Source organism: Neolamprologus brichardi, chromosome 10 (genome assembly GCF_056152115.1).
Source record: "Neolamprologus brichardi isolate AB-2024 chromosome 10, ASM5615211v1, whole genome shotgun sequence".
Classification (NCBI taxonomy): domain Eukaryota; kingdom Metazoa; phylum Chordata; class Actinopteri; order Cichliformes; family Cichlidae; genus Neolamprologus; species Neolamprologus brichardi.
In genome coordinates, this window is record NC_142113.1 from 15,681,568 (window position 1) to 15,698,026 (window position 16,459).

The 16,459-nt window shown below is 39.1% G+C and overlaps 1 protein-coding gene across 1 annotated transcript in view; it reads right to left on the minus strand.

The window, feature by feature from the left end:
• Positions 1-3,024: 3,024 nt before the first annotated feature.
• The window catches only part of LOC102778048 (protein phosphatase 3 catalytic subunit alpha-like), a 30,562-nt gene continuing 17,127 nt past the window's right edge, over positions 3,025-16,459 (minus strand). Inside the window, exons 7-14 of the mRNA XM_087847283.1 lie at positions 12,273-12,350; positions 12,048-12,142; positions 9,940-10,065; positions 9,759-9,836; positions 8,337-8,421; positions 8,073-8,170; positions 6,070-6,120; positions 3,025-3,744 (exon numbers count right to left, since the gene is read on the minus strand). Coding sequence (XP_087703409.1) covers positions 3,566-3,744; positions 6,070-6,120; positions 8,073-8,170; positions 8,337-8,421; positions 9,759-9,836; positions 9,940-10,065; positions 12,048-12,142; positions 12,273-12,350 — 790 coding nt within the window. The 3' untranslated portion in view covers positions 3,025-3,565. The remainder of the gene's footprint in view (positions 3,745-6,069; positions 6,121-8,072; positions 8,171-8,336; positions 8,422-9,758; positions 9,837-9,939; positions 10,066-12,047; positions 12,143-12,272; positions 12,351-16,459) is intronic.

A 16,459-nucleotide genomic window follows, 5' to 3' on the forward strand; every position in this document is an offset into this window, starting at 1 on the left:
AAAAGGTTCAACACACAAAATTACATATAATTGTCTATATGTCTGAGACAATGGCTCACTATCATGATTGCTTTTGTTTATGGCATAAAATAAGGCACACTTAATTAAATGTCAAGAAGCGTAATCAAATACTTTACTGTACATACAGTACTTTTTTTTAATCTGGTTCATAAAGATAAATAAATTGACTTCAGCATTCTGGAGCATTGACATAAAAAGGCATACTGAGAATCTGCCTAACATTTGGAACAGCTGTACAGTACTTTAACACATTTTACAGTAATGAGTTGTTTTTGACAATATGGCAACCAAATATTTGATATAATATTATATAGTTTCTATAGTTTATATTATTCTACACTAGAGTAATGTAATATTTTTTCAGTAAAAACATGTTGTAGATAACAGTGGGTACACTGTAAAATAAGTCTTATACTGGAAAATTACAGAAAATCTTAACAGTAAATTACTGTTATGGTGATAAAGTATGCCTTTAGGATTGGACCTCTTCTTGCTTTCATAACTGCTTTAATTTTATGTTGTACAGATTTCAACAAGGTGCTTGACATATTCCTCAGAGATTTTGGTCCATGTTGACATGACACGATCACACAGTTCCTGCTGATTTGTCGGCTGCACGTCTATGATGTGAATACATTACGGTTATCGAGGTATGGACATGGTCAGTAACAATTCTCAGGTAGGCTAGTGTATAAATGATGCTCAGTTGATATTTAGGGGCCCAGTGTGTGCAAAGAAAATATCCCCCACAACACTGCATCACCAGCAGGATTGAGCCTTGCTTTCATGGTCATGCCAAATTCTGACCCTACCATCTGCATTTTGCAGCAGAAATTGAGATTAATCTGACTACGCAACATTTTTCCACTCTTCTGTTGTCGACTTTTGGGGAGTCTGCGTGAATTGTATCTTCCAGATATACCTAATGAAACTTTTAAAAGATTTCACAGGTTAAAATGTACTTCCACAGTTGAGATATAAAAAAAAAAATGACATCACACATTTTGTTCATGCATATTTTATTCAAGAGTAAAAAAATGTGATTTGTCCCATAGGGCATGCTTACAATGTGTGTATTATTTAGGAGGTCAAATGCCCAAACATATTTTGATAGATAATAATAATAAAAAAATGCTGCAAGATAAAATCCATTATATTTGTTTGTTGAAATATGCATGTAGACCATACAAGACCCAGAAACAGAGGAAGGAAAGTAACCATAAGCTAAATTGTAACAATAATAATATCTGCAGTAAATATAACCAGAGTACAATGTTTCCTGTTAAATGTAGGTGTGACACATGATTTTCTTTGTGTCCAGTTCATTTACATCTGAAAACCATGCTATCATGCTTTGGCAGCCTGAAAGTTGCTTTTCACTGAGATTATATTCATTCACACTACTGAACATGTTCTGTACATCAGTACAACAGAAAAAATTTAAAACACAATGCGTAACACCTTAGAAGGGCATCTCTGCATACAATAAAACTAATATAAAATTAAAAGCAGTGGTAATTAATAACAGAATGAAAATAAAAATATATGGACCAAATCAACTAAAGGAAGCCTATTTATAAAATGTATAAAACAAGACAAATAAAACTAACAATAGAATTTCAAAATAAATAAATTTAAGTTTACTATTTGAAACACAACGATCACAATTATAATCTCACATAACAATTAGGAACTTAACTGCATGCATTGATGCGTTCCATACCATAGATGCTGTGTGTAAAAATCACTTTTTGTTCATCCTTAATTCACATACCTTTATCATTAAATAGAAAGATGGAATATAAAGTAGAAAAAATATTGATGTATGATAGGAATTTGTAGAAATGTATATAGTAAGTGTTGGGCGTGACTCTCCCAGATTTCGAAGTGTTTCTGCTTAAACTTAGTTACTTACTTACTTATTGTTGGCCATGGGAATCCATTTCATTGAGATCACATTAAAGATTTTCTCAGCCTGCTTCCCTACTCTACTTAAATTAGAAAAAAACAGATTAACAGATTCATGTATTTAATGTCCAACAATTTGATATCCATTAACTAAATTCTGGTCAGGATTCATCATCAAAGCAAATCATGTCAATATGTTTCAGTTTAGCTCCAAGCCTGCTTGTTTTAATTGACACGATGGTGTGGCTTTTAGAGAAGCTTTCAACAACACATTTGCAGAATTTCTTCATCATATACAGTTCAGTGTGTGCCATGAAATCTCACTGAATTTGCAAACTCAAAGGGCGCTGGTTTCATATTTGACTGCACCAACTATTTTATCTTTAGCAATAAGCAGGTGAGAAATGTCGAGTGGCGTCTGATAGCAGGCTATGTCCCACAATTTAAAAACCTTTCTTCTGAGGTCCAGAAATTAGTGTTAATTCCACAATGTTCATAGCGATAGAGAAGAGATGAAATACCCGTGACACTAAGCATCCTTCAGCAGAGAATGCTCAGGTGTAAAATGTCCCAAAAAGTAACTGTATAATTTTTTGCCCTTTTCTCATGTGAAATGTGTAAACAGACAGTGAAGAGAAAGTAAATAACTCTGATACAAGCACATAAAATAAAACCCTCTGAGATTTACCTACAAATGTTGCACTTTCTGAACTTCTGGGGTAGTGTGACATTTTCGGACTGTATGTAATTTGTGATACTGGGATATCTACAGTAAGAGGTGGAATAAAAATTTCACAATGCTCCTTTCATCCCCCTCCCTTTTCTTCCCACATCCCCTCCAAGTTGTCTTGCTAGGAGACGGCTGACAGCGAGGAAGGTGAGGAAAGGAGCAGTGCTGGAGACTACGGAGACATACGCAAAGTGGAGTTTGATCTTTGGTGGCCGGGCCAAAGCACCCTGTCCTCTTTCCCATGCAGGACAACAGCTTCTTACCACAAGGTAAATCAATAAATTAAAGTTCAACAGTAAGATTGCACTGCAGGTTTGAAGAGGTACGCATTTTGCTTTTTTATTCTTTCTTTCTTTCTTTCTTTCTTTCTTTCTGATGAAGTGGTGTGACCTAATACTAGCAAAACATGTACGTAAACAAGATCATTTTCCTCATCAAGTGAATTTGTGAGTGATTCATAATAAACACCTTATAAAACAGTTAAAATGATTTGTGAGGCATGGATACTGCAATTATGTCTGCTGTCAGGCCCTGTGATGAAGGAGCAGACACGTGTCAGCGCTTAAAACAAAACAACCCCCAACAATTCAGTCTGTAATTGAATTGAGAAAGGGAACAACAGGCAGACACAACTTTCAATCACTTGACTTTTTTTTTTTCAGTCGTGCTGAAGCCTGCTCATCTCTCCTTATGCCTGCCCTTTGCCGTGAACCCAACTCCCCCCTCCCCCAACCGTGCAATGACATAGTGTCATGAAAGAAATGACCTTTTTGCCATTTTAGATTTGCTGCAGATTTCATTTTCTATCTGAGAGCCTGTTTTATTTTATGTTCAGAGGCCTGAATTCAGGATTTAGCAAAGTTCTTGCTGCGCAGCCACCGGCAGTTCTGAGGCTCAGACAGCACATCACTGGATGTTGCTGTTGTCTTCTGTGCCGTTTGCCTCTGACATATTCATCTTTCCAATGGAGTGACCCACATGGTTCACCCCATCTTTGCGAGGAGGCATACGCTCATTGATGCGGTCCAAGCCCTTAGCCTCCTCAAAGCTGGTGATCTTGTGCTGGGGGGAGAACCCACGGATAGCTGAAAAACACAAATAAAGGGATCAGGATCTTCACGTAACTCCGCAATTCCAGAGTGTTCTTAATATGATACTTACCCTCCCAAGACATGAACTGCTGCTGTGATTTCCCAGGGATTATAACTAATGAAGATGTGTAAATTCAGAATGTGAGTCGTATTAGGAATCAGTGAGCTTATTTCATTAAATGCCTTGTATTTGTATAGTGCTTTACTTAGTCACTATGGACCCCAAAGTGCTTTACACTACATTCAGTCATTCGCACACTGGTGATGCTAAGCTACATTGTAGCCACAGCTGCCCTGGGGCGCACCGACAGAGGCGAGGCTGCCGGACACTGGCGCCACCGGGCCCTCTGACCACCACCAGTAGGCAACGGGTGAAGTGTCTTGCCCAAGGACCCAACAACCGAGACTGTCCGAGCCGGGGCTCGAACCGGCAACCTTCCGATTACAAGACGAACTGCTAACTCTTGAGCAACAATCGCCCCTAATTAATGGATTAGTATACTCTTTTTTATTAAAGTGCACATGGTCACATGCTGTGACATGGCAAGCATTCCTCGTGACAGCTGCTTTCTTGTAGTTAAACTGCCCTTCCCTCAACTGATGTTCCTTAGACCTCAGTCACACAGGCCTAGAGACTGGTCAGCTCCCCCTGACAACCTCTGGATACTAGGGAAAATCATGACTGGTGAGTGGGTGCCACTAGATGAAATCAGTCACAAAGATGGTCTCTGCACGAAAAACCATCTCGCAATTGCTTTGGTTGCTATCAGATTGCCAGGGTTGTGTGTAGTTTGTATGGAAGGTGGCCACTTGCATGCAAACACTTGCTAACTAACCACCAAGCAGTAGTGAAAAGAAAAAGTTTAATGCAAACCAGAAAGTGTTTGCCTTAAAAGTGTGTCTTGCTGCTGAACCCAACATGTTTCCAAAGGTAAATTTTCACTTTGAAAGCAAACAGCCTACATTTCCTGTTTGCATTACAGCAGTAAGTAAGTCTTTGCAGACAATTTAGCATCTTCCATGCAAAGTACATGTAACCGCAGCAGTCAGCTCGCAGAAAAATCAGTATAATGCAAAGAAGGTTTTCTATGCAGCACTGTATACATCTTGGCAATGTCACCTAGCGACAGCAAGTAGCTTCCTGCAACTACTTGTCAGCCATTCAGGGAATAGACATGTTTCACTAGCAACCAGTGGTTACCGTTGAGTCAGCTACTGGTCCTTAGGCAACCACCAGCAAACACTCACTGGTAGTTGTCAGGCAGTTTCCACCAAGTTTCGAGGCCTACAGACCTAGAGGATTAAAAAAGGTCTACAAAGTCTACAAGTCTGCATGTTTGTTACTTCAAGCTGTGGTATACCTCTTTTTTAAATAATCCAGTCATAAACTGCATGGTAGAGAAAGTGACCTCAGTCAATGGTTTGTAATCTTGCCCTTTTTTCTCAATAAAACAAACACCACTTCTAAACACTTGCTACAACGTCCCTTGGCAGTCATCCTGCTACTTTAGTTTTGTTTAAAGTGCACAAATAATGTGTCGGATAAACAAAGCTGTAAACCTCTTACTCTTCGTTCATGAGTTAAGATTACCTCAGGAACTCAGACACAGGGGCGCATATTTCATGTTGATGCGCTGGGCCGTTTCTTGTTTTTCTGCATGCAACACTTTTTAGTACCAGATGGAGGCCATTTACAAGCCAAACCCAAAATAATGGGCTTTAGTCATGCATCTCTTAGCAGCACTTGACTTTGCAGTGTTTTAATTTATCATGAATATATATACCTTAAAAAGTAATTTCTCTCTTTTAAGTAGTGTTTTTCTCTTTCTTGCCCACTTTCTAATTACTAAATGCAAATGTATGCTGCAGTCACTGTGGATGCTTATCAACGTCTTTTCATCTGTCCATAAGGAACAGGAATACTGCATTAGGTGTGAAACAGTTCCTTCCAACCTTAGTGCACTGACTCAAGAGTTACATGAACATGATACCACACCAGCCCCCCACCTAGCAAACACTGCCAGTATTTCCCTGCGATAAAAGAGTCTACATTACACACAACTGTGTTAAAACCCAGCTCACGGTCCTTTATAAAGTTCCATCTCTTCTAAAAGTTTAAATCCAATCATCTAGTTGGTTTTTCTTTTTAATCTAATCTCTGCAAAGTAAAGTGCCAGCCATACCACATTAAAGAGTTATAAGAGTGGAGGAATTATTTTGTGGGCTGTTGTGCACATGAAAATGTTAGTGGCAGGTGGCCCCTACTCCAGGAGAACCTGATGATATACTGAGAGGGGTGGGAGATGGGTGGGGGTTTACCTTCTCCGTCCTCATCATGCGTCTCGATGGCTTCAATGGCTTCAATGGTGGCTGAGGGGGGAGGAGGGGATCGGGTTACTCCTGATTAAGCCATGCAAATGTAAAATGCAGCCCCAGCGAAAAAGGCAGCTCGTGTTAGGCCGGATGAGATATTGGCAATGCAGCCAAACTCAGAGGAGCGCCATGCATTAGTACTGAGAGAAATAATGTCAATCTGGGGTTAGAAAAACTGTATGAAAAATTATTAAGACAGAGGCATGAAGAAAGAAACTGTGAGGGACAATTAGATGGCAGAAGTAGTAGGCTGAGAATAAATAAATAAATATATATATATATATATATATATACATATATTAGATAAGATGACAGAAATAACTTGTAGTTGCTTAGCACTATTTTCAATTCCTTTGTTTTTCCTGATTTAATGATAAAATGAATTTTAAAGTTTAAATATTTATAATCTTATACAAAAAAAAAGAGAAAAAAAGACAAGTAGGGTCATTTGTAATCGTACACCGTGAAATAAAAAAAATTCAAAGACCATGCCAATTGTTAGTTTGGGAGTGACTTCAAAAAGTGAGACATTAGGCTTCACATAAATGTGCACGTTGTTTTGTTTCTGGAACTAATACATTTGCTGTAACAGCTTGGCTGTGCCATATGACAATCTGAGCTCAAACACCACCTTTAGAAAGCCAAACTTTCAAAATAATGGATAAAAAGCCTGTTAGGTGGCATCATTGTCATATTTCTAAAAAATTATAATACTTAGTTTTGAGAGTTTCATCTCTGTTTTCTTAAATTAATTGTTAAATGTATAAACAGTCTGGCCCCAAAGTGTATTCCTACCAGGGGCGTAATTTCCAGGGGGGTTCGGGGGGGTTATGCCCACCCCCCCACCCCCAATAATCAGACCCAACCAATATAAGCCCCCCAATAAAATTATGAATTATCTTGCATAAATAGGCTACATTTAAAGGAAGGAAAGTAATTGGATTTCTAGGACTAATTATACTATAATTTCATAATTATTTATATTTTTGGAATTTATATATTCATATATTTAAATTATTTATCTGTCTGACACTATATTTTTCTAGTACTGTATTGCCATTTAATTTAATTGCACGCTGTAAATCTTTACAGTCCTTCATGGGCATAAAAGCCCAAAGAGGGACATTGTTTTGGAAATAAGCAATGTCTATAAACAGGGGTGCACCAGCGTTTGCGTACATAAGATTTTCTGGAGGAGGACAGACATTTGTTTAGAACTTTTAAAGATGTCGAAGACGCAAGCTCCTTTAAGCAATTACTTTGGTGTTCCTCCACCTCCAAAGAAATGTCAGAAGGAGTCCGAACCGCAAAAGAAGCGCGTATTCTCGGAAAAGTGGTTGCAGGAGGTGAGCTGGCTTCAAACAAATGATGAACGCACAGAGATGTGGTGCAGAATGTGCTGTGAAAATCCCACACCAGCGGACAAAAACACTACCTTTTATATGGACGCAAACGCGCGTTGCAACTTCTTATCTGGTGCGCGTCTTTGATTTTGACAGCGCATGTGCACCTGCGGACCACTTATGTGCACCCCTGTCTATAAACTTTATTTGCATCACATCAGTTTCGAACAAAATAAATAAATAAATAAAATAAAAGTGGTGTGCTGCTGTGAATTAGTTTTTCTGTCACCTATAAATAAGTCTCAAAAAAGCACAGCAGCTTAAATGTTAGGTCTTGTTCTGAGCACTGATGCAGTTGTCTTGCATATTTGTATGACTGACATCATGTGAAACTATTAAAAAAACTAGAAGACTGGACCTTTACGTTAACTTAGGCTCTTCAGTTAAGAACGTCAGTAAGAGGCTAAAACAAAGCTAACTTAATTTAAGGTAGAGAAGAAAAAAGACAGAAGAGAGACAGTTTGAAAGATAAGAGTCATGGAGGGGACTGATGTCGGTCATGAAGAAAATGATGGCGAACAGGCTTAGGCCCAGCCTCGTACTCACCACTCTGCAGTGTCTGTCTGCCTCCAGAAAGAACCCCGCTTGGCAGCATGCCAGTGGGCGTCAGGCCCTTAAGCGTCAACACATTTTCACTCTCCTCTCTGCAAGACAGACAGAGGCCAGCAAACAGATCAGAAAATGCAGCTAAACGATTTTACTGGATGCCCCGACTCTCATAACAGTAGATATACATACAGAGTGCACTCCAGATTGCAAAAAAAATAATTTTTTGGAAATCATACCTCTACACATGTGTAAATAATGTACCTGAGAACAGAGAACATTTTGGCCATCTTCCCGATAGCGCGGATCTTGTTTCTGATCACCTCCTTGCGTTGTGCAGCTGCGTTGGCTGCAAAGGAACATGTATACGGTCATTAAAGGCTTTCTGAATAAGAGATGGTGTCATAAAGCTTTACAGTGCATGAAAAACTAGTTTGAAGCCTTTAGACACAAAGAATGTTCTGTTAATTATCTGTCACCTGATAATAATGTGTGATATTATAATAGGTTCTAGGTCACTGTCATGCTTTACAGCGAGCTTTCTCAAGGTTTCAAAACAGAAACAAATACACATTTTTTAGCGAGCGTTCATATAAATATGCTCAAACCATTTGAGTACATGTGATGGGTTTTTTTTTGCTAGCTAATAGCTTTTTAGCTGTGAATTTAAACAGTGTAATGATGAGCTGTAAAGGAATGAAATGTCCAGTAAATTCATTCCTTGCTAGAGTCGTGGGCTGCATAAAATCATAAAATGTCACTAAAGGCCAGCATTGACTGCCACTGTCCACATTTCACTGGGAGATTTACAAAAGGGCGACAAATCAAAGAAAGGCCTCAATCCTCGACCCCTACAACGAGAGGTTTCATTATGCTGTGAAGGTGCATTTTGCTGGCATGGTTTGGGTCCACTTGTCGCCTTCTAGAGAAGGGTTGCTGTAAATCAATAAGCAGCTGCTCAGAGTCATCACCTTCATCGTATTGACAAGTTTAAAAATAGTGTAAAACTGCAACGGCCATAACAGTCTCCACATCTTCAACCCTTTCTGGAGTTTTACGATTGACGTGTTAGGGCATTTTCACACCTGGAATTTGTTTACTGTGGTCTAAATCAGTCAAAGAGTTTGTAAACTTGTAGCCTTTAACCTGCGCTTTGGTTACTTTTAACACAGAGGAAACTAAAAAGCAAACTGCATTACCTCAATACAAACCACGTGAGGACATTCAGTCCACTTATTGGCCAGATGTGTCTAGGGTGGGACTACGAAAAGTAAAAGCAGGAAAAAGCCGCTGTGTTCTGGACTGGAATTTACCTTAATTTCAAGGCTTGTTAATACACTTTGTGTGCACTGCACCTCTATGGCATTCTGCTGAAACACAGAACGCGAAGTTTACCTGGCTATAGGAAGTCTTTTGGTTCAGCATTCACCCGCTACAAGCAAGTATGTTTGAAATCAGACATACACTACCTCCTCCCCAGCGTCTCTGTGTGGTTGTTTTTGTCCACAAACCTGTGATTACTGTGTTCATCAATCAATGTTAATGTTACCATAATGAGATACAATATGTTAGAAGTTCCTTCAATATTTCACACATCTGTAGTTTAGTGTATGAAAAGTTTAAATGAACAATAATAAATACTAAAAAAAAAAGAAAAATGGCATGTTTATTTACAAAACATCTTACCATCAAAAATCTCATCTTCATCATTCATGAGTTCATCATCAGAGCAAATGCTCAGCACGTTCACCAGCATTTCTGTGACTGGGATAAAAAATAGAGAGTGCAACAAAGGTAAAGTCACTGAGCAATGAGCCATGGAGAAAACTGACCCCCCCCCCAAATAAACCCAGACAAATACAAATACCTTTTTCTCCAACAAACGGCAGAGACCAGGTGAAGACATCCATGAAGTTGGGCAGCCAGTAGGGATGGGGTGAGCAGTTGAACTGTCGGATGTTCATCACATTATTTTCATATTTCAGTACAGCAGCTGTTGGGGCAGGTGAGACACAGAAGAGGAAAACTTTCCATAAAGTCTCATAACATTTTATGGCATTAATATGTAGTTATAGGTCTGATGAAGGCAACATAAAATTCCTTTTACATAGATCCATAGAGCAGATATGAAGTATTCATATAAAAGAGAATAGAGTTCATTAAATGGTCTAATGAATAATTTAATAAAATTCCATTCAAGTGTATTTATATGACATCAGATCACATAAATGGTCGCCTCAAGGAGCTCAAGGAGTGCAAGGTAGGGAGAAAACCCCAATAATCAGATGAACCTCTGTGAGCACGCAGTGATTTAATGGCATGCTGCAGTGGTATATAAATGTGAGAAGAGGTGAGTAGATATGAAATGCTTAGTGTATCATAGGAAGTCCTGCAGCAGTCTGAACCTATAGCAACATTACTAAGGGAGGGTTCAGGGTCACCTGATCCACCCTAACTGTAAGCTTGATCTAAAAGGAAAGTTTTAAGCCTAATCGGAAAATTAGAGAGTGCATCTGTCTCCCGAATCCAAACTGGGAGCTGGTTCCACTGAAGAAGGGACTAAAAGTTAAAGGCTCTGCCTCTCATTCTACTTTTAACTATCCTAGTACCACAAGTAAGCCAGAAGGCAAAGGGGAAAGTGCTCTATTAGGATAGTGTAGTGATACGGGGTCTTTAAGGTATGAAAGGGCCTGATTATTTATAATCTTGTATGTGAGGATAAGGATTTCTAGATTAGAATAGCAAATTTATCTAGATTTCAGATTCAATAGTGCCACTGCTGCCCAGTGAAAGCATGATGTAGCGAGTAGAAAGCCGATATTTAACATATGGTATGTTAAAACTCTAGTGAGTGAGGTAATCATTTGTAAACTTTCCAGCTACATACAAGTGAGTTAGAGTTAAGACACTGCTTGGCACTCTGCCTCTGTCTGTTCAGCTGTGATACACTCTGCTACATGTGTTGCTCACAGCCCTGACAGCACTGTAAACAATGGAGTCGGAGCAGTTCTGCTGGGCAGGGTAGTAACTTTATTTCTCTGCATCTCCGTTGATGCATAGCAACTATGGCATATCACAGTTGTGATTAAAATCATTTAATGATAATAACTGTGACATAACCGTGTCACCACGACTCAAGCAGTTATAGAATAGTTTTAATCTTGAGTATTATTTGATTTAAATAAGCCTATTGTAGATAAATTTACATACTTTTTTTGTGTTAAAATCCTGCTCCAGAATTATTAAGATTCAGTGTGAGATTCATTCTGACGTGTCCTCAGAGGAACCATAACATGTTTATACTCAGTGATGTTAACGAGAGGGGAGAAAAATAAAAGAAAGTCAGCCACTAGATGGCCTAGCAGAGGCAGGGGACTGCTGACACTGTTATATCAGGAGGAATAAAGCCACATGGAGATAGTCAGCAATGCCGACAGTCCCTCCCACGTTCCCCATCTAACATAGCCTATGGCAACCAAGACACAGATCTGAGAACACAAACAAACGGGGCCTCCCTGATGCATTTTTATGCCTGCACACAGCTACATGCAGTTGCACTAACTCGTGCACTGCAGTTTGTATTGTTAAAAACATTTTAATACGTAAGTCTGAGGAGCCTATTGGCAATCTTTTTAATCAGATGTAGGGCCACGTTTTAAGGTTTATAAAATGCCAAAATGTGCTTCTGATGATCTACAAATATGTTATTTTTCATCAGTTAGTTACAATCTAGATTCAGCTAAAATGCCGGGGGAGGAATCTCTCTCCTTTCCAGCAGCAGACTTTACTATTCTCTGTTGCAACATTTAATAAACGAACGTGTTCATTCTACATGACGTAATATAATTCGGACCCATATTTGTCATTCAACAGCAGCAAGAAAGCAACACAATATCGCACACAGGAAAAAACCCCCAACAGAACGGCACGTGATGATGAAAAATGGGGCCGAAACAGACGAAGAGATATTCTGACCTTTGTTATTGTAAACATCCAGGTAGTTTGGCGCTGAGAAGATGGTAATGAGGGATGGGAATCCAGTCGTCTGACTTTTACGGTACATCCGGTAGCTTCAAGGCCATTACGTGGAGGTGAAGACAGAAGAAAAGCAGAGCATTGCTCTTAAATAGGTAAACATTCATTTATTTTTGTTTGTGTGCATAGGTGTGTCTTTCCGTGCTTTTTGTAGTGATTACATACCCAGCATCTTGTGCTTCGTGCGCTCGGATTATGGATAATAAGTTATTGCTCTGTAGGAACTCACATACAGCTGGATAACTGAAAGATAGTCAATGAAAACTGTGTTAAGAGGTGACAACACGAGGTGCAAGCAACAGAGAATGGGAGTGACTTGGTATAATTGTATTCAAGGTGTAACTAATTTCATATCTGGTTTCACTCACCGGGTCTGTCACTCTCAGATTTCTACGAATTTTGCACGGGTGATGCAAGTGTGTGAAAAAGCACCTGATATCTACCTGGTGTGATAAAATAAATATATAAAACCCAGATAGCGGCAGTCAGACCTTCCTGCCTCTCAGCTCCGTCCTGACAGGAAATGTGCTGCTAAAGACTGTGGCTGCTTTGTTTGTCTATGTAGTGCTTCGCAAAAAAGGGCTGCTCCACCTTCGTATCTTTGTGTGCACTGTTCTGTATATCAAAGTTCAATTCCTTATAATCATTTCACTTTATTGAACTGGAAGTGTTCGAGGTATTTCTGTCGACTAGAATTGATATTTTCACTCTGCCATTACTCCAAACAGCTCAGAAATTATAACAAATGTGGGGTCTCCCAGGCAGTGTCGGTGAGGGAAAGCATCTGCTTCAAACATTTTGGTGCTGGATAAGGTGTCCTCAGAGGTCTTGAAAGCAGGCCAGAGCACAAAAAAGACCGACAGCATATTAGGCAGGAGTGCTCATAATGTTCAGCCTATTAGTGTATGTGTTTCAGCTACAGCTATAAAAACAACAACAACAAAAAAACGAGTATATGAGTATAATCTGAAATGGAACCTACTTGATCCAATCCTTGATTTTACTGTCACACAACCTCTCTAGTTCTGCTTAAGACACGTTCATTTCCAAAAAACAAATTAAAATGTGGTTGTATGCCATAGTGGTATTCCTTATTTGTTTATGTATTTTTTTTTTCTAGCCAGATGGACAAGGATATGTCCCATGAAGACTAACAATGCTAACACATGACTTCCAGTGTTACAGTTCAGGCCAGAGTTTTATAGCCATGAATCATGGAGCAGTGCATCAGGCCTCCCTAACACAGGAGGGAGAAATAATGAGAAGTGGATCACCTTCAGCTACCAACCACAGTAGGGTACATTTAGCAGCTATCACCTGAGATTTGTAACACCCGAAAGGTTGTCATTCAAAAATCACATTATCTCTTCAAACTGAGTCTTGTAGATTTAAAAGAAAAAAGGATTTTAGAGAACAGTTTAATTAGCCCTTTTAAATGCAGCAATTACTGCCCTCAATGCAACATCACCTCAATCTGTCACTTCTCTAAAAAGTTTTTTTAAAGTCCTTTGTGATCTCTTTATTTCAGCTGCTGCTTTCAAGAAGTTACAAGAATGATATATTTTAGTCCCTCAGTTCCAGCTACACACCTCGCACACATCGCAAACTAGGCTGTTTTCAGTGTAATTGATTGGCATACACTCTCTCTTACCCTGATGTTCTTCCACTGACCTATCACAGACAACAGCTGTAGATACCGAAGGGCCTAACATTACAAAACAGCTCCAATATATGGACCCCAGATGTTGGTGATTTCAGCTTTTCATACACGAATGTTCACCAAATGCAGTTCTTTTTAACAACTACTACGAGATGAGGGGTGTAGCTGAAAACGACATCCTGACCTATTGAGGTTTTGTAGACATGTGACCACTAACTTGTTGGCCATTTTGAACATGACAATCATGGCGACAATGTAGGCTCAATTGAATAAGGCATGTCTACAAGCACAGCAGTTAAACTACGAGCTGAGCTGTATTAAAACTTGAATAAGTGTAACATTAAATGGAAACAATTTGCCTTTAACCTCCTAGGACCTGGGGTCCATATATGTGGACATCACATTTTGGGTTATTTAGACCAAAATACTCAATTTTGCTCTACAAGGGCCTAATATCCACTTACAAGGACATTATACTGCCACTGATCTATCGAAATTTTAAACGAATGTCCTCATATGTGGCTCTTGTTTTTCTTAAAAAACAAAAATCAGGTTAAAAAAAAATCTGGTAATTCTTTGTTTTTACATTAATCAGGTCCCAATCAGCCCAAATATCAAAGAGAAATTAAAAATGCATGCCGTGAAAGAGTTTGGGTCTTAGGAGGTTAAAGTAAAAGCTGTGCTTTTTAAAACGTTCACAAGCTCTGAAGCACAAATTTTACTTTGAAGGTTATCCTTCTCCACTTCCAGATCACCTTGCACTTTTTCAAGTTTTACTACTGCTCGGCTGATAGATCGAGTGTTTGCAGACAACCATGGCAATCTGCTGGGAGGTTTTTGGTTCACTGCCTTCTTTGCAACTGATTTCACCCAGTGAGAGCCAAAAACCTCCGGGAACTACTGCAAACCAATTGGGGAATGTTTCCCTAACAACCAGTGGTTGTACTGCATCTAATCTGGTGAACAAATCTCAAACAATGTGCACATAAAGTCATGGTATGAAACCTCAATAGCAGTCTAAACAGATTTTGACTTCAACTTATGAAAAACTTTGCTGGTGATTTTATGGTCTCAGTCACTCATTTTGGGGCCTGTTGAATAAAACATGAAGTCCATTATATAAAATCTCCTTACTCTAAATGTCAGAACGGATGTGTTTATTGGCTAACAACTTGTGATCAACAAGTCATTAGCCAATGAACAGCAAGATCAAGCTCTCGCTCATCACATCCAGTTTCAGAACACAGAGACAGCGAAAACGCTCATCTCAGGGACTTAAAATGGGACTTCATTTAATCTGACGTTGGCTACATCCATGTTGTACTATGTAATATTTATATTGTTAGTTAATCTCTCCACTATGCTTTGATATATAACTAGTTAGCTAGTTTTGTCTAAAATAGAAATATCTTCACTTTACACTGACAATCGTCAGGAAAGTAGCTGCTTTGAAAAGCTTGATTGAAATTATTTTAAAAAATGTAAACATAATCGCTTCAGCGCTTTCATCTTTCTCCGAATCTCTACAACATAACCCTCCCCAGCAACAATCCTCTCCTCCTCCACTTCCCTAAAGTCGCTGCCATCCTTGGACCCATCAAACTTTCAGAAGTGTTTAAAATATTTAAGCCCTCAAAGGTTTGTGCCGGAAGAAACAACAAGGAGACTGCTGTGCCCTAAGCACCTGGCGAAACTATGCCATCCACCATATGTAAGTAGGTCGCACGGGCAACCCTCCTTTAGTGGCCAATATACAAACCACAGGATTAGCTTGAATGTGTTGAAACCCTTTCCCTTATTGCTGCACTGTTACCGATCTGCAAAACGCTGTTCTCAAAAAATGTTATATAACAGATTCTATTAAAAAACACATCCACAATGCATTTCTGCAGTTTTGCATCACACATACTGAAGATTAAGCCTGTTACAGCTGCAAACAGCATTTTTCTGTTTTGTTTTCTTTCCATGTCGTGTAACAAGATAAAAATAAAGAACTCATCATGCACTGATGTACTTTTTTTTTCCTTTTCTTTTGTCCGCTCTATCTATTGATTACTGCAAAGGAAAAGAATACCCACACAATGCCTGCCCGCAGCTCACATTCTTTTTCTTGCCTTTGTGAAAACACACAATAATGTGTCGGTGAGCCTGTGAGTGAGAGAGCGCGAGGAATCTGACAAGTGAGTATGAGCGAAAGAGACCGAGAGAGAGATGGAAGTGGCGTGTTGTGAGTGTGAAACAGAGTTTTTTTTTTCCTTTCACCTTAGAAAATCCATCTGCCAGGCTGGTGGTCATTAATCTCATTTCCCCCCCACTATAAAAGCTATGAAATCATATAAACATATCCATAATCACTTAGCTGACTCACACTTTTCTGATTGCACCTTGGCGCATGAGAAATGTTTAGTTAGTGCTTTGATATCATAATAATAAGACTGACAAGAATAAAAGGCCAAGGTAAACAAACATACGATGTGATGTATTTGCCTATACTTTATGAGACAACAGATTTAATGCAGAACCTTAAATCATATGCAGCATTACTACATCACATTACTGAACAAGATAAGCCTGCACTTATGCATTTCATCCAGGGCTGAAAAATGAAGTCAATGTACAAGTGCCAAGAACTGCAATTCATCACAGGTCACTTGAGGAACAAAAAGGGATCTGCCTGCAACAACAACAAAAA